The sequence below is a fragment of the Rhamphochromis longiceps genome, linkage group LG4 (genome assembly GCF_057381845.1).
Source record: "Rhamphochromis longiceps isolate RC_006_pf linkage group LG4, R_longiceps_female_GT1.1, whole genome shotgun sequence".
Classification (NCBI taxonomy): Eukaryota; Metazoa; Chordata; class Actinopteri; order Cichliformes; family Cichlidae; genus Rhamphochromis; species Rhamphochromis longiceps.
Genome location: NC_140560.1, coordinates 34,401,906 through 34,426,642, shown reverse-complemented (window position 1 = coordinate 34,426,642; position 24,737 = coordinate 34,401,906). Strand labels below are relative to the sequence as shown.

At 40.7% G+C, this 24,737-nt stretch overlaps 1 protein-coding gene across 1 annotated transcript; it reads left to right on the top strand.

Annotated features, from left to right (window-relative positions):
• The first annotated feature begins 1,545 nt into the window (after nt 1-1,545).
• sack1fa (scaffolding CK1 anchoring protein Fa) lies at nt 1,546-19,931 on the top strand. The gene is made up of 5 exons (XM_085405300.1): nt 1,546-2,133; nt 11,174-11,341; nt 13,035-13,156; nt 17,605-18,392; nt 19,029-19,931. Exons 1-5 carry the CDS (start codon nt 1,660-1,662, stop codon nt 19,076-19,078), a joined length of 1,602 nt encoding a protein of 533 aa, XP_085261426.1. The 5' UTR covers nt 1,546-1,659; the 3' UTR covers nt 19,079-19,931.
• The last annotated feature ends 4,806 nt before the right edge of the window (nt 19,932-24,737 follow it).

Here is a 24,737-nt window from a genome sequence, read left to right as displayed (position 1 = left end):
ATCCCAAGGAGGACCACCGCAGGGGCGATCACGCCACCCACCTGGAAAAGGAGGAGAGCTCCGGACGATGGTCACCCAGAAGCCACGGTGGGCAGCAGTGACGACGAGCCTGCAGGCTCCACAAGCAGCCGGCTAAGCCAGAGCAGACTGAGCCCTGGACCCAGAGACCCGAGAGCCCCCACACCCTGCAAGGGGCCCGATAGAGCCAGGGGGGCCAGGCCCCGCCAAGCAGCAGAGCCAGAGTGAGCCAGTGCACACCCGAGCACACAGCCCTGGACAACGAGAACTTTTTTCAAAACTCTAGTTTTTATTTTTATTTTAGTTACATAAGATGCTTTTCTGCATTTAGTTTTAATTTGAAGTATTTTTTAGTTGGGATGCAAAACATAAGACTCCAAACAGACCTGCTGGAAACCTTCGTACATAGATTTTGAACTTTTAGCTGCATTGTCATAAATTTTGCAGCTTTTCCTACTGATAAAGACTCCTCCCGCATTACCATTTATACTACACCAAAGTAGTCAAGTAATAGATAAAACAATGAAATTGTCACAGATTAGTAGGCAGAGGACTCACTCGCAGGACTCTGAAGTTTAGAGAGAGGGTGAGGGTTTATTTGAAATGTGACACCAAGTGAGAATATATACATATATACAGTGGAACAGATAACACGGGGCTCCAGGGAGTAGGGCGGGGTCCGAAGGGAAGGTCCAAGACGGGGGTACACACACGCTCTTCTTCCACTCGATCCGTAACTCAAAAATGTCCACACTAAGAAGCTCACGCTCACTCACACACATCCACAGAAATCCAGACGGCAGGGAAGACGGGCAGGGAGTCTAGAAGGCCTGTACACAGAGGAAAAAACAAAGTCAGGAGGAAACTCTAGGGGATCAAAGGAACATTTTTCATAGGTTACACTACACTGACACTTGGTAATGTGACGATCCAGCGAGGAAGCAGCCTCTCTTGCCATCTTAAGTAGTCTGCCAGGATCAGTGTGAATGAGCCACAGGTGTGTGTTCAGGGTGGGTTCAGAGGCGGGGAACCAAGGTCCAGTTCCGCCCTGGTGGGAGAGGTTAAGACAAACAATACACACACCACGACCTCTCCAGATCTTGAGAACCATGACAGAAATGACATAAAAGTTCCTGTTTTCCACTATCAACTAAAATCTCTGTTTTTATTATGCTGTGTCTACAGTTAAAAATATTTCTGTGAATTAAAAAAAACTTGTTTTAATGTTTTATAAATACAGAACCATCTGGGCAATGAGCCACTGTTGAAACTGCATTTCTAGTTCTCATATTAGGTCAAGTAAGGGATTAAATGAGTAGTTAAACTTCTTTACAATAATGCTTAAGAGCAAAGTAGTGTGTATATGGCCGATAACATAAAATAAGTTTGACATCTCTGGTTAACTACAATAACGTTCCTCTACTCTGAAGGATCCACCACTGACAAACTTCCGTTGTTGCCTTTTGAAAGTTGTACTCTGAAAGTTTACAGGCCGGATGTTCTTTAATAACGTACCTGTTGGCTCCGCCCCCTTGCTACCTGTCAGCACAGGTATTGCGGTTCTTGGGAAGCAGCAACAGCAGCAGCGGAATCAGCAGCGGTGGCGCACTGAGGGGGAAGTTATTTTTAAATCTTTGGGCCATGGCGGAGTCTCAGCTGGTGTGCATGGATGATGAGCACGTTAACGAGAAGGTCCCGGAGTCCAAGCCAGAGTTTTACTACAGTGAGGAGCAGCGTGCGGCCCTGGAGCAGCTGCTGAGGAATGGGGACGGAGCCTTCAAGATGCGCCTCCAGGAGGACAACACCAAAGACTTCCTATGCGCCCGGGAGGTCAAAGTTATCCGCAAAACTTTCCACGAGTACGACACAGACAGCGACTCCGAGTCCGGGGAGCACGACAAGTCCAAGGGCTCCTCCAGCGCGGACTCCGGGGTCCACTCCACCTACTGGCCCCAGATGTCCGACACAGAGGTCCCGACTCTGGACATCGGTTGGCCCGGCAGCAGCGGCGTCTACAAGGGGGTGACCCGGGTGTCCGTGTACACCCACCCCCCCAAAGAGCAGGGACCGCACATCAAGGCGGTGGTGAGGAGGCTCATCCAGGAGTCACACAAGGTAACAGAAAAGAAGAGAAACCCTGCATATCCACCCTGTTTACAGCATCTAAACCAAACTCAAATTTACGCACAAGTGTTTTAAAGTTTTTCTTTAATTATTCACATTTTTCTATAATAACCCACCAAATTTGGGACACCCTGACTTATAGGAACTTCAGTCCTTTTATTTGTTAACCTGAAGCGATAAAAACAGTCAGGGCTGCAGGTGAGTGTTCGCTTAGTCTGTGATGTAGTGCTTATGAAGCCAGAAAACAGTGAGAAGTATTCAGTTTTGTCCTGATTTAACTTCAAATCCACAGAGATTCAAATTCTACAGGCATGAAATAGTGAAACTTTAAATAAGAAGAAACCTCTGAGCTTTCCTGCCGAGCACTTTGCTTCTTACATGACTTGCCTCTAAAAGTGCTGATACAAAAATGTGACTGCATGCATCAAACAATAAAACAGGTGGAATAAAACACCTGCAGATTCAGATTTAGGAAAGTTTACGAGTCAGCTCCTGCACCTAAACCAAACAAAGGAAACTCCTTTCTTATATATGGAGCAATTAAAGGAGAAGTCCCTGACCTACTTCTAACAAAGAAGGAGAATAACGCTGTAATACTAACAGCGATTGGCTGCAGACGCTCACCTGACCACGAAAGTGACAAAGAACCCCCCCCCCCCCCTTACAGTCAGTCCTCATGTTTCCTGTCTTGCCGAATTCATCATCATAAATGTCAGTTTGAGTTAAAGCTTCAGCTTTTTAGGATTTATTTTGAGTGCAAAGGACAGGTAGAGTGACAGGGACGGCCTGTTAAAAACAAAGTAATATCAATAATATCAAAAGTTTTGATAATTGATCTTTTTAGGGTAAAAAATACTTTTAAACAATTTAAAATGTCCATATAAAAAAGGGGTTCGCTGCCTGAATTGTTCCAAGAATAATTTTTGGACTGAGTTTGTTTTCACCCCGCTGAGTCGTGTAGCACTTCCTTCCTCCAGATTCATCCTGTCACGCAGTAATTGGATGATTAATTTGATAATGAGAGTAAGTTTTCTCACTTTTAATATATAAGAGTTATGGAAAAACAAAACAAAACAAAACAGGAGAATATTCACTATTAACAATAATAATCTTTAGTTTCAGGCCTGCTTGAATAAAGATTATTCAAAGATTTCTTCAATAATTCAATCTGTACCTTAGTCGTCCATACTGTCATGTATGCATATAACTCACATTGTGGCATATATATGTACACTTTGTACATGTACATACATTTTGCAGGTTTACATCTTGATAACTGCACCGTCTTAACAGTTTAATGAGTCGCCACAGAGCAGAAGCTGCAGGCGGGTTTCAAGTTTTTCACATTTGTCGTAACTCAAAGAGCTTTTTGTCATTTTTCAGCTGTAAGTCAAAGTGAAAATAAAAGATACACATCTGACTTTTTACCTGGAATTTCCATCGTCACGGCGCAGCGCTCTACTCCAGTGCTCCGAGTTTCAGCTTGCAGCGTAAAAGGGAATGATTGATTTATTCAGGGTTTCTTTGGGAACGTCATAGTGGGAAAAGCTGCTGCTGTTTTCTTTTCAAACAGAAACTCAGTTGGGTTTATTTCTTCATATATTCCCTCTGATATTCTCTGATACTTCTCGTGGGATATCTGTACTTTTACATAAAGTAGTTGTACTTTTGAGGTGTCTTGTGGCCTTCAAGTATAGGACTTAAATTGGTTTATTTCAGACAGAGGATGAGCTGAAGGGATGTACTGAGGTCTAGCATAAGATAAAAACGGATCATTTTGACCTGTGCTACTTAATTAGTGACCAGTAATAAAAACATCGAACTGGAAATGTTGTGTAGTATGTCACTTTTAAATACTTTTTAATAAACCGAGAGGCTAATAAGAAGAAAAGGTTCTGGAGGCCCGAGTAAGTCCACTGCTGTGTTTGAGGTTATTTTAATGAGTGGTTCTCAGATTTTGGCTAAAGGTTGTTCTGTTGTCAATGTTGCCCTGAAAGAGACGTCGTTGTGTTTCTATCTCGTTGGGTCCCTGCAGACAGGGTGGTTATGACTAAAACATGATCACCTGATCACCCATCGCTGTCTTTATGAAGAGAACTACTGACATTAATGCACTCCCGAGGTGCTCCAAGGTTTTTCCTGGCTTTATCTGGTGTTTAGGTTCCTATTCCACATGTCGATGAGATTCTTTTGAGTTTTCTCTCGTGAGTTATCAGAAAACAGATCAAACAATCGGGGTACCAGGGGTTGATTTATTAAAGTTTTCTGTTAAAAATGTAATTCATCCCATGATACTAATGCTAAAAGCTGATTATGGGAAACATAAAAAATTCAAATTCAAATTCAAATTTTATTTGTCACACACACACAACCATACACAGTATGACATGGGGGTGAAATGCTTGTAGCTGTACAATGCCCGACCATTAAATGACAGAAGAAAAGTTTTACAATATTTACAATTTACTACAAAAATTTACAAATTAACTTAGGAATTTACAGTAAAGAATGTGCAAATAGCAGAAGAGATTATAAAGATAAGGATTATAAATTATAGGAATTATAGAATTATAGGAAATGTGTGGTGGTGCGTGTGGTGACGTGTGTGAGAGTCCAGTCTTATAGTGACGTGTTTGGGAGAGTCCAGTCCTACACCTGGTTCAGGCCCCGAATAGCCTGGGGGAAGAAGCTCCTCTTCATTCTCTCTGTTTTGGCCTTAAGGGAGCGGAAGCGCTTCCCAGACCTCAACAGTGAGAAGAGTCCATTGTTGGGATGGGAGAGGTCCATCATAATCTTCCTAGCTTTGGACTTGCACCGCTTGGTGTAGATGGACAGCAGGTCAGGGAGCTCTGATTGAATGATGCGTTCTGCCGAGCGCACCACCCTTTGCAGATCTCGTCTGTCCTGCTTGGTGCTGTTCCCAAACCAGGTGCAGATGTTTGACGTCAGGACGCTCTCGATGGTGCAGGAGTAGAAGTTCTTGAGCACCTTCAGTGGCAGATGGAAGTCTCTAAGTCTTCTGAGGAAGAAGAGACGCTGACGGGCTTTCTTAACCAGGGTGTTGATGTGACAGGACCATGACAGGTCCTGAGTGATGTGGACACCCAGGTATCGGAAACTGTCCACTCTCTCCACTGGCGTGCCACTGATGATGAGGGGTTTGTAATTCCTCGCCTGCTTTGTAGTGAAGTCCACGATCGGCTCCTTAGTCTTGCTGATGTTTAGGAGGAGGTTATTCTCCTGGCACCAGGTCTCCAGGTTCCTAATCTCCTCCAGGTAGGCCGTCTCGATGTTGTCGGAGATCAGGCCCACAACAGCAGTGTCGTCAGCAAACTTGACAATGGAGGTGGATAAATAAGATAAAGATAAATAAATAATAATTAAAGATAAAATAAATATTTTTGGAACATTGTGATGCAGTTGGTGTTTCTAAAATTGATTTAGTTGGAAGTTTTAACAGAGATTAAATGTTTTTTTCAGCCTTGAAAATCTCATTGATTGAAGTTATGAAGGTTCAAAAATGCTCAAATGGAAAAACTAATGAGAACTGTAAAAGTGGCAAAATTCCGCCTACTTCTGTGAGAGGCTGTAACACTGACAAATTCCATATTCTGAAGGCCGCACTTTTTTAATGGTTTCATTAAGTTACTGAAGTTAAGGAATCGGACGGAAACTTTTCTCAGATCTGTTTGATTTTAACCAGCACACTCACTGCGCCAGTGTATCCTCACGTCCTTTTTCTCAAAATGTAATGACCAGCAAACTGCACACAGCGTGTTTGAGGGGCATCTGCAAGTTGTAGCGCTGCAGTAGCGTTGTTGTAACGCTTGTTCAGAGAATTTTCTAGTAAGGTAGAAGGAGGTGAGGGTTAACGAAGCCAGCGTGGGTAAATAAAATGATAAAAGCTAAATGAATGGGAGAGTCCTGTGCAAGTTTTAACAAGCTGAGTCATTAAAACGCAGAAGGGAAAAGCTGAGCGGCTGAGTGGCAGCCTCCCCCAAGATCCTGCAGACCAGGTTAAGGTTGGCATTTAACAAGCTGCTCTTTTTAAAAAAAAAAAAAAACTTTTCTCCTCGCCCACTTGGAGTTTTGCACGGCTCCGTCTGATTGGCTCAAATCCCAGGTGCGAAAATCATAGCTAATGAGGAGAATCGCTCACTTGCGATTGGTTTTGACAGGCAGCACCAGAGGCTGTATTTGCTGGGTGGAAAGACGAATAAAGATGTGCAGAACTCATCATATTTGAATAGTTAATAATCCACTTTATTATCCATCTACAGCAGTCTGCTCAGCGCCGTGTCAGCTTAATGAATCAGGCACAGATTGCTCCCCTTCAGGTAAAATAACTCATCCCCTCCTAAAAGCCTGACAGATACTTGAAAGAGTCCTTGTGCAGTTTAAGTGGTGCACGCACGCACACGTTAATCCTGGATGCATAACATTACTCTACAGGAGATCATTATCACAATCCAAGAGAAGAGCTGAGATGTACATATGAAAGAGCCGAGGTGACAGTTACCGGTCGAACTGCATTCAAGAGAAAAAGCAGAAAATGTCGCCTGAAAGGGAAAGAAAACAACGAGTTCTTCGATTCAGGTGATGTCATGCGTATTTTCATGCACATGAAGAAGGTGCTCTTCACCAGAATCCCATCAGGAGAAGTCATTTACACAAGGTGTTGTCCATTCACGTCACAGGGCTCAAGTGTTTGATCTAATTTGCCACAGTGGAAGGTTTTCCATTATATCACACGTGATGATAGATACCAGAGAAAACAAGCTGAAGCCCAGCCATGAACAAAGACTGGCAGCAGCACTCGCCAACAAACACACAGAGCTCTCCAGGTGTTTCCAGGTCGTTAAAAGTAACAATAAAAATATTACATTGATCTTTGCTCATGTCTAAAGTGTCACTTCAGCTACTAAATAAACTGTGTGTAAATTCTTTTTTTTAGATGTCTGTACATGATAAAACATGAACATGGCTTTCGGGGCTGAAAAACTGATGCTAAATCGGATCAGAGTGACTGTGAGGTGTGTTTTTTAACTGTGGGCATTTGAAAAGATCTCGCTTAAATATAAATATGTCAGCTGTGGACATCACTTTATCCCAGTTCTCAATTCAATTCAATTTCTTTATTGTCCCACAAGTGGAAATTAGTTTAGCAGCAGGATAAAAATAAACAGAACAATAATATAAAATAATAATGACAATAATAGTAATAGAAAGTCCAAGGACGTTTATTTGCCGGGACGCCTACTAGGAGTAACTGTTGGAGCTATGAACTGTTTCTGTTGTATTTCAGGCTTCTTACAGAACAAAATAACTGTTTGCATCAGAAGTTAGTGAGGCTGGTCTCTGCTTATGCAGCTACACCTGAAAAAAAAAAACCCTGGAAACTGTTCTAATGGTTGTTAAACCACTTCTCTATGGGGGGAACTGTTGTGTTTTTCCTTATTTCCTGTAATATACACAGGTACTATGCTCCAGGTGGACCCTGAGTGCCAAGGCCTCTAAACACTGTTTCAGTTGTTCTTACTGATGATGGTTGTGTGTTACAGAGAAGTCCCACCCACCTGCTGTTCAAACCTTATGTTTATGAGCACCAGCCAATCAAGACAAAGTTTGCTTAATGGAGGAGGGGCTAAACCGGAAACAGTTTATGTCAGGCAGAGGGGCAACTCGGGGTCTGCACCAAAGGCTGGTATAAGACAAATAAGAGTTATTTTGAACTGTGAGTCATGTAAATACTTCTCTGCTGCTGACAGGTGCCTTTAATTAATTTTTAAAGCCCTCATTGAAAGCACAATGCTATTGGCAAATCTCTGTACCCACCTAAAAGGAGTGGTTGATTTAAAAACTCAAATTTCACAACAGCGCCATCGTAAACCTGCTGTTTGTGGACAAACAGCCCAAACCTCTTTTAGGTGAACTTGTAAACCACTACAACTGAAGTGGATCTAATCTGCTCACTTCCAGCTCCATATTTTTACTCTTGGAGTCTAAAAGAGTAGCTTTACATAAGTCACGTTTCAAAATAATCCTTCTTTCTCTTGTGCTTGGCCTCGTTTCACCCTCTGTTGAAAATGAACTTCTACATACACTTATTTTATTACTTTAAAATAAGTGTATGTTATCAGGTTTATCAGCCAGAGCTCGTGGAAGGTCAATGTAATAAAACAGTCTTGGCAGGTGGAATAACCGTTAGCCATACCAAATGGGCGTGTATGAAAATAACGCTTCAATTTCCAGAAAACCTTGAAATAGTTCAGATTAAGCATTTTCTGGATAGATGTTTTTTCCAACATAAAATGCATCGTAAGCAGTTTGGATGAGAATTTGATGACGGGAGCTTCACTGAGTCATGCCTGGTTTACTGTGTTATTCAAACTCGTGTCTTCCTGGAGAACTAGTTTCAGTTTGCTGGATGAGTCCCAAACAAACTGTAATAAGGAAATGGGGAAAAAAAGAGTCACATGGTCTTTTGAAACTGCTCTTAAGGGTACAAAAACCAGGAGAGGCTATAAAACATCTCAGTACAAACAGCAGTCTTATTGGTCTAATAAATCCAGTACATAATTAAACTGTATGCTGTAAAGTGTTATAAATGCATCTGTTAGAGATGTAGCTGCTGATTTCTTGCTCAGATTAGCGGTGCTGTGAGTCGTAGCCGTTGCTGGCATTTGTCCAAACTGTCTTTGCTAAAACTTTTAATCGCCTAGAAAAACAAGTTATGCAGAAGTGTGAACTGCTGCCGTGGTGGAAGGTTGCGTGTTTAAACTTCATATCACAAGACTAATGACAGGTTAGCGCCCTGGTGCCTTTGTTCGGACTGGCAGTGGGAGTGGTGGAAACATTCAGATGTTGTTTTAATGTTTAAATGGTGCATCCCGCAGCCGGATTTAAAAGTAAATACACAGGAATCGTGACTTTTCCCCATCAGGCTGGTCTGAGGTGTTTTACAGGAAAAAAACAGAAGTGGTTTCAGCTTTTATTTCCTTACTGAATTACCTGTGCACTTGCCATTCACTTTATTAGATTCAAGAAGGTGCTGGAAACATGGGTTTTGGTCCATGGTGAGATCACGAGAAGCATCATAGAGTTAGTGCAGATTTGTCTGCTGCACGCCCATGATATGAATCTCCCGTTCCACCACGTGCCGAAGCTGCTCTACTCTGGTGACTGTGGAGGGCAGTGAATTCACTGTCATGTTCAAGAAACCAGTCTGAGATGATTTGGTGCTTTGTGTCATATGAAGATGGGTACACTGTGGTCATAAAGGGATGGACACGGTCAGCAATAAAACTGAGTGCTGAACAGTTACTAAGACAGTCAAGAAAATATCTCCCACACCATGACATCACCGTCAGCACCCTAAATGCTGGTACAAGGCAGGATGGATAAGTGCTTTCATGTCATTAAAGCCAAATTGTGACCCTACCCTCTGAATGCCACAGCATAAATGTAGTTTGTTGCCCAAGACACTTTAAATTTGTGTGATGAAGTGATCAATGAGGACATAAAGTTTAGACTTGGTGTATCCGTGGATGCTTCCTCTGTAACTTCAGGGTTCAGAACTCAGACTTATATCTAAATCATAGGTATGCTGCAACCACACACTTGTGCTGTAACCTGACGTGCATCTTTCTAGAGAGGAAAATACTCGTTGCATTGTTGCAGTGAGTGCAGTCATTTCCTTCAACTCATTTCTGGTTACTCCTTCTTGTGCTGCTATTTTTCAAACTGACTGGAAGGGAACTGAGCAGCTCGGATAGAGAAACTCAACCACCAACGGGTATTTTAGCATCGCAAGCATAATGTGCACAAGTATAAATGCTGGCAATGGTTTCGGCCTGTTGCACAGCCTACAGCCTAGATTCTGTGTAGATTTAAAGCCAAATATAAATTAGCTCGGTCATGCTGTGACCGCAATGATACTATTAAATCCAGAGGCTTAGCTGAGCTTATCTTCAGTCATAGTGAAAAATAAATGTGTCATATCACACATTCTAATATATCTGCTGATTGACTGATACATAAATGAAGAAACAATGAAAATGACTGATTTGTTTTGTCTGTTAAAGTTGGTAACAAGGTGTCTTCTATAAGGATCCCTCCTTTCTAATCATTCATTATTGCTGACTTCGCCTTTATGTGTGTGTCTGGTATGAAATTCTTTTGTCTGTTTAACAAACAAAAATGAAACTTACATTTCTGTTCCCATGACTAAAGGCACAAAAAGATGGGTTTTGGTTTTTTTACTTAGTCCCAACGTCTTTCGGGTTTTATTTCATATATTTTCTGTTATTATGTACACGACTGCGGTGACATAACCGTGACGTCTGCTCTTTATTGATCTGTCAGTTAGAGTGGGTGTAAGTGTGTATAGATAGACTGCATTTTTACATGACTCATTTCATGAGTTTACATTTTTTAAATATCTTTAAAGTTCACACCAAGGCTACCAAATTAATTTCAGATGTGTGGGATGAAAAAGCAAAAGTAAAAGAGAAATAGTTTTGCTGATGGGGCTGGACCTGGAGTTGAACTGCCAACCTGACTGCTCACAACCATCCTCATAGCCTCTGTAGCTCCATGCAAAATGTACTTAAGTTTAACAGTAAGCAAATGAACTGGTATAAATGGAAGTCAGGACCACCTTATGAACTGTTAAACAACTTTAAACTAGCTTTGAAATAAACATTTCAACCAGCTTGCGGTGAGCACACATGGTGCGAACATTAGGGGATGCCCTCAGTCACATGCTATCTGCTTTAAATGGCACTAAAACTTTGAGAGCCTCAATCCAATGAGTCTCAATATTTTGTGAATTATTTATTATATTTGAATAATATTCACATACTTGTGTATTGTGTATGCTTGCTGTTAAAGTCTTCTTCTTTTGTTCAGCAATTGTTGTTTCCAAATTAAAAAAAAAATATGACTGCTCAAATAACTGAAAAAGAGCACAAGTGTTAATGGATATGCACGAGTAACGTGAGATGGCTCCTCTCTCGTCTGTTTCTCGCAGGTAGTGGCCATCGTCATGGACCTCCTCACGGACCTGCAGATTCTCCAGGACCTGCTGGATGCTTCGTCACGGCGTGGCGTGGCAGTTTACGTTGTGCTGGAGGCCAGGGGAGTGCCCCACTTTCTGGATATGTGCTCTCGGCTGCAGATTAACGCGATGCATCTGCGGGTGAGCAAACAGAGCGCTGCAGAGAGAGGAGGTTCTCTAACACAGTAAACAAAGAGGAAATGAACATGGGAAAACAGCTCAGTAGGTCACTGCTGAGTCCTGGAACAATGCCGATGACGGCTGGAATTATCCCAGATTAAAACTTATTCTGAATCATAGGCCAGGCTTTCTGGGAAATCGCTGACAAGTTAATTACCTCAAAGGTTTGATCTAGTTAAAACATGAACCAGGAAAACTTGGCAATACACTTACCGAACCAACTACAAAAACCTTACATTTTCCCACTTAACCCTAAGGGTAGTTTTATGTTTGATTTCTCATAACTGCCTTTGCAGCAGTGCATTGGAAGTTACAGGAATTTCGTTTGTGAAACCTGCCAATTTACTGCTCAGAAAAGTATCCAGCATTGAATGGATGGAGTAGTTTTTAATGGGACTTTTAAAGAATTGATACAGCTTAACATAAAACATAAACAGTAGACGGTTAGCTAAAATTTTGAGTAAATGGTTGAAATAGTTTTTAAAAAGGGATAAAATTAACAAATTAAATAGTTAAGTCAGCAAAATAGTCAATGATTAAGGATGAAAAAACGCATTTTATATAAGTAACTGAAATAGATTGCAAAGATTTGCACGAACTGTTACACTAGTTAGCTAAAAGTAGCGGATGTAGCGGTTAGCTAAAATTTTAAGTAAATGATTGAAATAGGTTAAAAATAGGATTAAAGTAACTGATTAAATTGTTCAGTCATAAAAAAAGTCAAAGATTGAGGCTGAAAAAGTATTATCTAAGTAACTAAAACAGATCATTAAAGGTTTCGCAAGAACCGTTTAACTAGTTAGCTAAAAGTAGCAGACGTAGTGGTTAGGAAACTGATAAACAGCAGGAAATCAATAAAATGTGAGGAAATGGACTTGTTGGAGCACTTGTGTGAAAGTATGTGTGAAAATAAAAAGAAGTATTTTCCTTCCAGTGTAAAACAGGGAGGGTCAAATTAATAATTTTTGAGGAATTACTGGAAAATCGACTGCTGAGCAGACGCTAGCACGAGCTAACATGTAATTGCTGCTTCTTGTGGTGCAGAACCTGAGAAGTGACATTAGGTGCTGATTTAGATTAAGCGCAAATAGTGAGTCATCTGTCATCCTATCTTCACCGTGTCATAATACCCAGTCTTATCTGTTGTATACAGAGTTTTTCAGCTCCAGTCTGGTTTAACCGGAGTGGTGGAATGGCTGGCCATTGTGGTATCAGTTTATAAGGCTGTGAAAGACCCTTTCAGAGTGCCGGGCTCTGTTACTGTTACTAGTGACAAGGGAACATTCATAGATCCTGAGAACAGATCCAAGGACAGTAACTTGACGCTCTCACCCCACGCCAGGGTTGACACCACAGGAGAGCCTCCTCCCAGTTTGTCTACTCAGCATTTACGTCCTTTTCTTTTCCTGCTTCCCTCTAAGTAAACAGAGGTGGCTGAAGTGTTTGGGTTTTAGCCTTTACTTATTATGAAAGCTGACTTTATGTTTCTGGGTGTGCCTGCAGAAATTTGACTTGGCATCTCTGTAAATCAGCCAGTCATCCTTGAAAAAGCCACGGATGCCCGATAGCTGGGGTCCGTTTACTCAGGCTTACCTGTGTGACATTTTTGACACAGGTAAGCCAGTGTGTAATCCAACAGGTGTTTCTTTTACAGAATCTACGTGTGCGGATGCTAAAAGGTGCAGGGCTGGCCCTGTCCTTTGGAAAACTGCCAGGCTCCCTGTGCTCCAAATACATGCTGGTGGATGGAGAGAAGGTCATGTTTGGGTCTTACAGGTAAATATCAAACCAGTGTTTCTTTTTGTGGTCAGGTGCATTCAAAGGAAGCAGAAAAGGTTGATAAAGCAACCTGTTTCAATTTATTATTTTATGTAAGATTTTATAGCACCCAGAAGAAGAAAAATGTAAATAAAAACAGAATACAATAAGTTGCAAGTCCCATAAACACATTTTATTCATAACACAACACAGAAAACTGAGACATTTCATGAAAAATATGCACTTATTTTGAATTCAGTGGCAGCAAAATGTCTCAAAAGGTCATGGAGCAACAAAAGGCTGGACAAGTGGTACTTAGAAAATAGCTGGAGGAATGTTTTGCAAGTATTTGTGTTAATTGGGAGCAGGTCAATAACATGATTGGGTCTAAAAACATCTTAGAGAAGATGTTTGAGGTAAAAATGGGCAGAGGTTCACTAATTTTCATTAAACTGCATCTGCAAATTGTGTAAAATTGAGAAAACCTATGTCTCGTCATCTAGAGTACACAATCTTCCAAAGATTCAGAGAATATGGAGAAATCTCTGTGTGCAAGTGACAAGGCTGAAAATCAGCACTGCATTAAAAGCTTTCAGAAATCACTGTCTGTGAACACAATTAACTGTGCCATCCACAAATGGAGGTTAAAGCTCCATCATGCAAAGACGTCCTGTCTTCTCTGTCTTTATCTTCATATCTCATGCCTTTGTGCCTATTGAACTGGCAGCTTGCACATCTGGAAAATCTACCGGCACACCTACATTTGCTACTGAAAGGTGCATATAGTCTACAGATCAACATATGCTCCGATCCAGACAATGCTTTTTCAGCTAAACTGCAGAGTTTCTATTAGAATAGCACAGAATAGATGCAGTATGTGAACTGACCAGCCAGCAGTCCGGGAGCACCATGAAACTAAAAATACGACAAAGAAGACAGAGGACTGTTGAACAGCTCGAGTCCTATATCAGACCAGAATGGGAGAACATTTCTCTTCTACAAGTCCAGCAGCTGCTCTCCTCAGTTGTTTACAGAGTGTTGTTAAAAGCAGAGAGGACGCTACACAGTGGGAAACACGGCCCTGTCCCAACTCTTTTGAGACACGTTGCTGCCATCAAATTCAATATGAGCCAAGATTTTTCTTTAAATGGTTTAAATATTTGATACTTTCTGTGTTTTATTTTGAATAAAATATAGGATTATGAGATTGCATTCTGTTGTTATTTACTATTTACACAGCGTCCCAACTTTTTAGGAACTGTGGTTGTACAAAAATTAAATTATACTATATACAGCAAGGTGTTTGTTTTCTGATGTCTCTATATGCTGTAAGGAATGGGATGAATTTAAATATTCACACTAACAGATAAATCATGTAATTAAGGTATGCTCTCGTTGGGAAATGGAAAATCCTTCAAAATAAAAGTCCAGCTTAGCGTGCCGAGTCCAGTTGTATCTTGTTTTTGGTCAAAACTTTGAACCGCTTGACCTCCTATATTCGACTCCATGTTACGGTGACATGTTCAGAGTCACAATTGAGACTCATTTGGACAGTTTCACTTTTACACATAATACAGTGTCCCTCTGACACAGTTTCACTCCAAAGCAGATTAACTGATCCTGATATGGTTATTAAATAACCATTATTTGTGCTTCATTTGATTGACTATTTGTATCTTTTGTGTAAACCCAACATAATGAGAGCAGCTTGTTTGTGACTGTTAGGTGTGAGACATTTTCTCTAAAAGCAGCCGTCACAAAAGGAACTCCATTAAACCTCCAAATAACTCCTTACACACTCTGAAGCTTATTAATCTTGTAAAATGACTAAAGTGCTTTTTAAACACACTCTCTTCTTATCTGCTGTTGGTTCAGTGTGGGAAAAGATAAATGTATTGTTGTAGGTCCGCTTTTTGGTAAATGTCGTTGGTGACCGAGCCGGACGTTTATGACCTGGGAGATTATTATAAGGGAATCGTACCGCTTTCTCCTGAGTGCTTTAAAATGATTAAGTAGTTTCAGAGAAACCATTAAAACAATAAAAAAACTTACACTAGGTGAAAGTATGACATTTAAATGAAATCCTACACCAGGCAGTGATGCGGGTGAATTAATTATCCAGCTTTTAAAGATTTCTACAGTTGATTAAGTTTATTTTTTTTGTTTTATTTTTTGGTTGCAATATCCACAAATTAAAGGCATTTAGCCTCTGTCTGTACTCAATGTACCTCTCTTATCTTCCTCACTCATTTTTAATTGTAGTAATACATTGCTTTGTTTTATTCTGTTCCTTTCTATTCTGCAACCTTTTTCCAGTATTGCAAATGGTACCGCTGCCAGATCCACACAAAAAAGGGCTTTCTCTCCTTATCCTTCACATTAAAAGCCCTTGGCATATACAGTGCATGACTGCTGTAGTAAGCTGAAGCATTTTACAGCACATTCTGGGATCAAAATAAAACCTTATTTATTAGTTTAATAGTTCAATTAAGTTTTTTTCATACAGTGTCAAATCACAACAACATTAAACCAAGTAAATGAACGATTAAAGATTTGAAACAAACAAACAAATAGATAAATTTTATCGCTGCTGAGGATAAAAAGAATTCTGCAGAGGTGAACATATGTAACCCAGAAGGGGGGAGATCATATAACAATCAGTGCACGTCTAAATACAGTTAACGGCATAAAAAACATCGAGCCTACGTTTCCGTATAGCAGTCATATCAGTATGAACAGTGAATATAAATGTCAGGTATCAATATAAACAGTAATTTTAATGCAAATCTACAAAGAAAAAGATTCCTTTTAACCTGCAGCAATGACAGGAAGTACACGCATTTTTGCACGTGTTGAATAAATCAAGTTTCTGGTGCAGATTGGGCTATGACAAAAGCTAACATTTATCTTTTTAAAAATCTAAATCCAGGACATTAAATCGAATGTTAGTGATGGCCGCACTGGGAAATGGAGATCACATTAAGAGCCAGACACATGCAGTGCACTGATATGCTTTAAATGAACTGAAACATAAAAATCTATTGTTGTTGCACATCCCAGAAAGACTTCTTAGATACAGTTTAGTCTACATAAAGGCAAAATAATGTCATTTGTTCAGTTTTAGATGTTGTGTTGCCATAACTACATACATGCTGATAAAACAGCTGCAACCATTAGTGCAAAGTTCAGAATTGCAAAAGAGCTCGATTTCACCTCTGAGCTCCGAGTTTGACAGGATCCACACAGCTGTATTCTCGTTGTTAAATCGCTGTTCTGAAAGCTGCAAACAAACAAAATGAGTCTGAATGCACGTCATCTGACCACATCAGTGATGAGGCGAATCTTCCTTCACTGACTAAAGTCAAAACTGGAGGGACCGATTTGTGGCAGGTGAAATGAGCACAGTCATGTCCTGACTCATGCGTGATGCCTCATTATGAATGCAAGTTTAAATAGAAAAGTTACAGGCTGCAGCTATGTGGTCAACACCGAGGGCTCAAAAGTGATTCTACAGAGGCAGCCGTATTGAGTCGGCATTTTTATACATCTTTAATTTTCACCAAATTTAATGCATGCATCTCAAACAATGTAGCGCCACCAAAGGGTCAAAGTTGGCGCTGTGTTCATGGAGGAACCATGTGCAAGGTTTGCCTCAACAAGTTCCCATCGATCGTCTTATAACCTGACTTTGTGCTGCCACTATCCACCAATTTTGCAGTCTCACAAAATATGGCACCAACGGTAAGATCTAAAGTGTATCTAGTGTTTGTTGGATAACTGCATCCATAGCTTGAGGCATCAGTTTACAGCTCCATGAGATGCCTTGTTGTGGAGATGTGGCCCTGTTGCTATAAAAAAAAAAGTAACTTAATTTGCATGAAATTTGTTCTGTGGTCTCATTTGGTGATGCTGATGTTAGCCTTAAAAAACTAATCAGTGAAAAGAAGTGTGAAAACTTACGGCCGACACATGGAAACACCCCTGACATAACCGCCATATTGGATTTCATCAAATGGTCACAAATTTCTTCCAGTCTTAACCAAAATTTACACAGTTTACATTTTTACATCTGAAAGACCCGAAAATGGTGATGTAGCTGTTACAAAGGAAGCAAGGACATGGGATAGGTCATACTGAAGCACTGTGAGGCAACTGTTGTTGTGATTTGGAGCTATTTAAATAAAATTGAATTGAAGTGAATCTCAGCAGCTTGTGATGAATGGTTACTGAACCTGCTGACTAGACTTGGAAGCACTTCTTGTTGCCCTAAAAAGCCCAGTTTGACCTCTGAGTTTGTTGGATTTAGCCAAAACCTGCTAAATAGGAGAGTGTGTGTATATGTATATATTCTTTAAATGGCCTTAAATAATAAAATTCAAGCAGTTGTGTCTCCCGGTGTTTTATCTCATATTTTTTGTCCACTTTAAATCACCGCTTTGGTTTACGCTCCTGTTTTTTTTCTGCAGCTTCACTTGGAGTTCGTCCCGGCTGGACAGGAACATGATCACGGTGATGTCGGGACACACTGTGGACTTCTTTGATAACGACTTCCGAGAGCTGTACGCAGTGTCTGAGCAGGTGGACCTGTACAGAGAGTTCAACATCACTAAGCCGCCTCTTCCTACACCAGTCATGAAGCCAAAGATGCAGCACATCCGGCCTCTGCCCGTCACTACATCTCGCTTTCAGGTATCGGTTGGGGACTCCAGGCAGATTGACCTGAAAGTTCCTGCGCATAAGTACCACAATCCCAAGTACTCGCTGGTTTTCGGGAACAGTTTGGGTCTGACGGGTTCGCTACAGGACTTGTCGACTCAGAGGGACTCGCTAGTAGGTGGGTTGAACCAGAGGAACGGTCTGCAGAACGGCTTTCTCAATGCAAACAAGGAAAAGTTGGACCGAGCCTCCCCACAGAGTCCGGGTTCACCTACAGAGGAGGATGGAAAAGGAGGTCAGAAGAACCAGGCAGACGGACCCAAAAAGCGCAGCTCCTTCAGGCATTTCTTGAAAGGCAGAGGAGCCAATCACAGTACAGACACTATCGAGGAAGGCGTGGTCACTCCTCAGAGCCCCTCCCCCACTATCACAGCAGACTGTAAAGTCTCAGTGGCCAACAGGGTTGCGGGAAATGAATCCGACGACTCGTTTCAGTTCATTGAGAAACCAGGACCACTGAAAACCAAAATCAAGAAGCCGTCGAAGTTCATTCAGAGGAGCGTGTCTATGCAGACCATCAGCACGGCAGACGAAGACGGTGCGTCATCACAGATCTTTTATTTTATAATTCAGTGGTCCGAGTGAGCAACAAGGCAAATATTTCCTGAATGCTTTGTCTATAAAATGTTTAAAAAGTAGAGTTACAAACTAACATGTAAACTTTTTGAAAGTCCAGGATTTTCTGTCTGATACACTCACATTAAAGCCTCTATCATCAAATCAACTCATTTCTGGTCCACGTTAAATGGCAAGTAGCTGAAACGATGCTCTTTAGTTTCAAATTAAATTTCCGGTGGTGTTAAATATTTAGATTTTGAATCTAGATCTAGATGTACATGACACTAGAACATCGTAAAAGTTTTTACCCTTTTAATTTCAAACCTTTTTTGTTTGTTTGAAACATTTTGGAAAATATCTTTTGCCGAGTGTTTGCAAAGCACTTTATCTTACTAGGAGATTCAAAATTGCAGTGTCAGAAGAAGAGAACATTTGAACCTTTCTGAATCCTTAGCATTTTTAAAGACATTCCAGGGACCTGCAGGAGCCCTGTGATGTCTGTCGATAATATTAATGTTTTTCGTTTCGTCATGGTCAAGAATCAGTTATTGTGTGACCGCAGTTTGTGATTGTGAATTAAATTGAAGGATTTTTTTCCCCTTTTATTTACCAACAGGGTTCAAAAGTCGCCGCCGGCATCAGAAGAGGAACTGCATCCAATCATGAGAAAAAACACGAGGATATTCGGACACTTTAGGGTCTGGTTGTTAAACCTGCTGCAGCGGGTGAGTCTCTGTATCGCCTCACTGCAACCAGCTGACGTTTCTTCACGAAAAATGAGTGCAGTTTGTCCCTCTGGACACGTATGCTGCTTCAGGCTGAGCTGAAGGTCAACACTAGAGACACGCTGCAGCTGAACTCCCTCGAGACGTTTTCGGCCAAAGTGCTCATGGGAGATTTTATTGCCACTATTAAATGTATTTTCTACACTTTTTTGGTATTAAGTTATTTTACAACTAAAGTGTTTTCATGTTTTACACTCGTGAACCTAAAGACTGAGAGAGCAGCCGATGACTGATCCAGGTGACATAGATGGATTACATAACACCTCTTAGGTATTCTGGTCTCCATGGGGACAGGAAAAGTGATCAGACGTGGTGTTGTACCCGAGTGTAACCTTACTGAGGACCCTTGGCAACAGTGTTTATGGGAGTGTGTTGTACAGACTGTGAATAATGTATGAGGAACTGTGCGTCTGCACTTTGGGATTTTGTTTTGATACGCAGGTGAAACAGGTCGGAGAATAAAATGTGAATCTGTTAGAGTTTGTATTGTTGATTGTCATTTATGCTGGACGGACGAGAGCGACTGGGGTCAAGCGAAGGGACGGCGCTCTGTCCGGTCTCTCCCGTGCACGAGTAACATGAAGAACTTTGCCTATTTGTGTCTTGCTTAGCAGTGTAATTATATTGTCTTCAACGTTCCAGCGGATGGGTTCAAGCTACAAACCTATCAGAATCCTTGAGAACCACTTGAGACACAAATCATCTGAACTGTTGCAGAAATGGAATAAAAACAAAAGGGAAAAAAAAGTGTTTGTGTGATTTGGTGTCAGTTAAAGAGCAGCATGCAGACAGATAGCCTGTTATTTTCAGAAATGTAAACCAGGGGAGATCGCTTTTTGAGCCCTGAGATTTGATGAAGATCAACAGCGAATATTCAAAGCTTTGCCTGACTGCACAGCAGGAGGTGGGGGTCAGGTCTTATGCTGCTTACAAAGTTAGAAGGAACACGATGTCTCCTGGTGAACTATAGCTGAGTGCTGCTTCGTGGTGAGGGGTACAGATGGGGAGGGGTGCCTCTTTCTGACCTTAAGCAAGTTCCTATAGATTTTCAGTTTGGTGCTTATTTAAAAAAAAAAAAAAAAAAAGTCAATAACTCTCAGCCAATAACTGAGGCTTAGACTATGAAGCAGGTTCAACATAAAAAGTCAGGCCTTTTTTGCATTTAATTGCCCAACTTAACATAAAACTCAAGTCAGATTTAAGAGAAATCACACTGGTTAGCAGCTTGAACTCTTTCTGTATCAGGCTCTGACAGTAAAGGAGCATTTAAAATGCATCATTTGACTCTTCCTCCATACAATCTGGGTCGATTGCGCACCGCCTACTTCGGTCAGAGATATTATCAGATAGAGTAAGCTAGAAAAGTAATCCACTCTGATGTTAAAAACAAGTCAAGAGTTGGTGATGCTGCAGAAAATTGTAACTTTTTGTCTCCATGAGTGGACGTACATATTTGTTTCACCACTTAATGCTGCAGGTGATTTAAACTGTCTAGAAAACTGGATACATTTAAGTATCAGTCCATTCATGTCTGACAGTCGTAGAGGCCAATGACAGAGACCTACAAATTAGTTTGTGGTCAGATCACAGAGAAATTAATCAGATTTTATCTACTCTGCATACAGACTGATTAATTTTCTAATGTCTGATCTATTAGCCATAATTCCAGCAGTGGAAAATGGAATTTGGGTACACTAGGACCAACTGAATGAATGTCTATTCTTCTAAATATGTGGTGCTTTTTGCACTGGTGTAACTTTGCTGCACACTGCTTTGTTTCTCTCCAGTAGTTAATTACTCCAGTTAGAGATTGTAGTGGAGAAAATCAGTGAAAATGTTGAGCTACAGAAGAGTTTAAACCAAAGCCCTGAACATAATTTGCTCAGGACCAGGTTCTGAGTTTAGCATTAGTTACCATGATGATGTAAGGGTAAGACTGCAGTCGCCTTCATCACAGTGAAAACCCGTTGTATCTCGCTAACCCCCAAAAGTTGATTCTGTTCATCTGGACGTAGCGTTTTCAGTGGGAGAAACATTTCGTCACTCATGCAAGTGCCTTCTTCAGTCTCAGCTGACTGCAGGTTTCCCCAACCTTAGAAACAGTGCATTTAAATAATGACTGAAACCAGCCCACTGAAGGAACAAAGCTTCCTTTGAACAAAGGCTGTGAGGTCAGTTTCTTCATCATAATTATGCAAAGTCTCATGACCATTGATCAACAATATATGTCACTAACCTATTTGGGGAGGGTTAGGTGAATTTAAAGGTGCTTATTATAAATTTCTGTGTTTAAATAAAGCGATTAACTAGCTCTAACAAAATCAAAAATCAAACGTGTCTGTATTGTATATAAGAGATATCAACTGAAGCCAAATTAGGGCTGGGTTGTACTTTTCTGTAATACCTTTCTGTACCACAGGATGGTGCTGCGAGTCATGTGACCTGTTTTAGCTAGACACATTCTTATTTATGGCTTTTTGAGGACTGCTTGCTGCTTGCCCCCCAGTACTGCAAGGGGTATACTAAAACTTTTAAGTTTTATGATGTTTTAATTACAACATGCTAACATCAGCCAGCTTTTACAACAACATGACTTTGAGGCATTACATATTAAAATGGTGTATTTTATTAATTTTCCCTGTATGATTAGAGCAGAATTGGCTTCTGCAAGCTGTAAAAACTTGAGATTTTAAGATATTTATGTAGTGTGTAATTTTTAAAACTTTATGGCATCACTATACTATAAGATAAGATAAGATAAGATAACCTTTATTAGTCCCACACGTGGGAAATTTGTTTTGTCACAGCAGGAAGTGGACAGTGCAAAAGTTATGAGGCAAAAATTAGAATACATATATAATAGGGCATCATATTGAAAAAACAAAAAGTGTGTTGTACAGCTCCTGCCATGCCCTTTCATTTGATATATTAGTCGATGCGGTTTATTGAAAAAAGAAAAATTCATCGTCAACTTTGACCTTGGGCGCCAACAGTCAAGCTCAAGGTCAAATGCTTAGCCATTTTGCACACCCCACGGCCTAGCATATTGGTGTGAAGTTTGAACACGATTAAAAATAAATTGTGGGCAACATAAAAGAGCTCTTATTGTTACCTACAATCACACAAAATTTAAAAATGATATCTTGAAAGCTGCTAACAAACAGAACTGATCATACAGTTGTCGATTGAATATTGCGTCTGCACTTTGGGATTTTCCCCCCTTCGGGGAAATAATAATTCTACTTCCTACTTAGGTTACAACCTCAGTAACCACTTTCCTGATGACCTCATGTGCTCCGCTTCTAGTTTAAAGGCTTATTGGATGACAGATGAAGGTTACTTTAGAAGTTTTGGTTCCTTTTAAGGTCAACAAGAAAAGAAAATCATGCTGCAAGTTCTTATAAATGTACACTGTCCTCAGTTTCACCTCTCATTTGTGACATCCTGTTTTGAAAATGCCAAGATGTTGCTTGTGATAATGCTCAGCTCAAACCTTTCACAGAAAAACTTCACTAACCGATAGATGCTGCGGTGGCTGTGTTGGTGTTTTTTTTACTGTCCAAACAGTCAGAATTCACGCAGTATTTAAGTCACTCACCTGACTGGAGTCACTCCCCATAACAGTGAAGAGGCGCTGACATCCTGATATTTAGGATGAAGTCGTTTATGTAAAAACAAAACAACCGCTCCTGGCTTCAACTCCTTTATAGTCACTACAAAGCAAAACCTCCCAAACCCAGTATCACAGCAAAACATGTAACAGCCATACCAGTCCACCAAGGTTTTGCCGTGATATTGGGTTGAACATCTTTATCGGTTGTGTAAGTTGTATAAAGCACTTTTAGTGCTTCGAGTCCATTTATCATACACATCAATTGAAGCTGTACATCAGGGTGTTGAATGCAGCCCAAGGGGACATGACTGCTCAGTTGATAAGTTCAAGTCATACTGAAAAAAACATTAAGTTACTTTTGCAAATTGTGGTTGCTCTAAGAGTCAGAAAGTGCAATTATCTTGGGTATTTCCTCGGCGAACTATTTTTTAATCACAAGTTGTTAGCAGTTGCGTGTGCAGTTTCACACCCTCGTTCATCACACCTGTTTTAAAACACAGATGGTAACTGTGAAAACATTCAGTTCGAAGCTTCAAAATGGCACAAATCAACCACAACTCAGTGGGAGACATTCTTTTATACTAGTCTGTACTGGTAGCCAAGTAGATTACAATGGTTTTAATGGTCCAGACCCCTTGAGATGGCGAACAGAGGAGAATTTGACACCTCTGCTCTAAACACTGAGCTCAGTGTTGACTTGCTCGTGCACGTCTCATAGGGGACTGATATTGCCCATATTTAAATACTGTAAGTGTAATTAGCCACACGTGAAATATGGATGTTAGCAGTAAAGTTTCTCGATTTAATAATTAATTCTGCAGCCTCCAAACCGGCTGAAACAAGCAAACAAACAAAAAAGATCAAGTTCACGTTAGTTTATTTGTACCTGTGGATAGACTGGATCGTCCACACAGGAGCCCTCCATCCTCACATGCATGGCATAAGCAGGTAAGCCTAATACAACGTAGTGATAATAATAGTAACACATGAAAGCTGTTTACTCATGCGAGTGATGGTTCCAGGAACCTGCTTTCATGCCGTGCTCTTCTGCACTTTGTGACTGTAAACCTGCATCCTGAAGAAAGAAAGAGAGTGAAACTCACTGTGTGAAGGGTGTAACAGTGAAAACATCTGCCTGCTGTGCAAGGATGCTGGGTTCAGCTGTGGCTCACCAATCAGCCTGTGAGACCGTTTTGTAATTTGATTGAGTGAGTTTCTTACAGATAAGAATCCAAACCAAGACTCTAAAGTAGAAGGCATGGCACTTTGAAAGTGGAAATAAGTAAGTTTGCTTCAAAGTAACTGTTTCCAAATAGTGCACACATCTCACCGTCTGACCGAATCGGGACACATCTGTCCGCCCCCTTCAAACAGCGGAGCAGTGAGCGTGCTTTTAGCTGGAGTGATCATTTTGCAATAACCACGAGTCAACATGTGACTGTTTACTATGCTGACTAATATGGGTTTGGTATGTGTCATTTTATGAGTGGCAGATAAGGTGGTATAAACATAAACCATATCAGGCTACTGTGAGAGAAATATTCATGAAATTGACAAAGAAAACTACAGAGTTATTTTGACTTCATTCTTTGAGTTTGAGCTGTGTAGGTTCACATACTTTTGAGGGGAGATAGGTTTAAATTTTTCAGCTATTATTTTCTGTGAGAAGTCAATTAAACACAAAGGTTAGATGATGCAAAGTTGCATAAAGAAACACGTTTCTTTGGCACAAAGAAATGAGCCAATACGCTGTAGGTTTGAATAAAGCTGTGAGAAGATATATATATATTTTTTTTTTCTCTCTTGCATGTTTGCTCCCAGGAAACCACAACTCTATCGCAACATCAGACATGCTGCATCTTCACAGGAAAAGCCTCCACACATCACATATCATGTTAATCTGATAATAACAGGAGCGAAAATAACA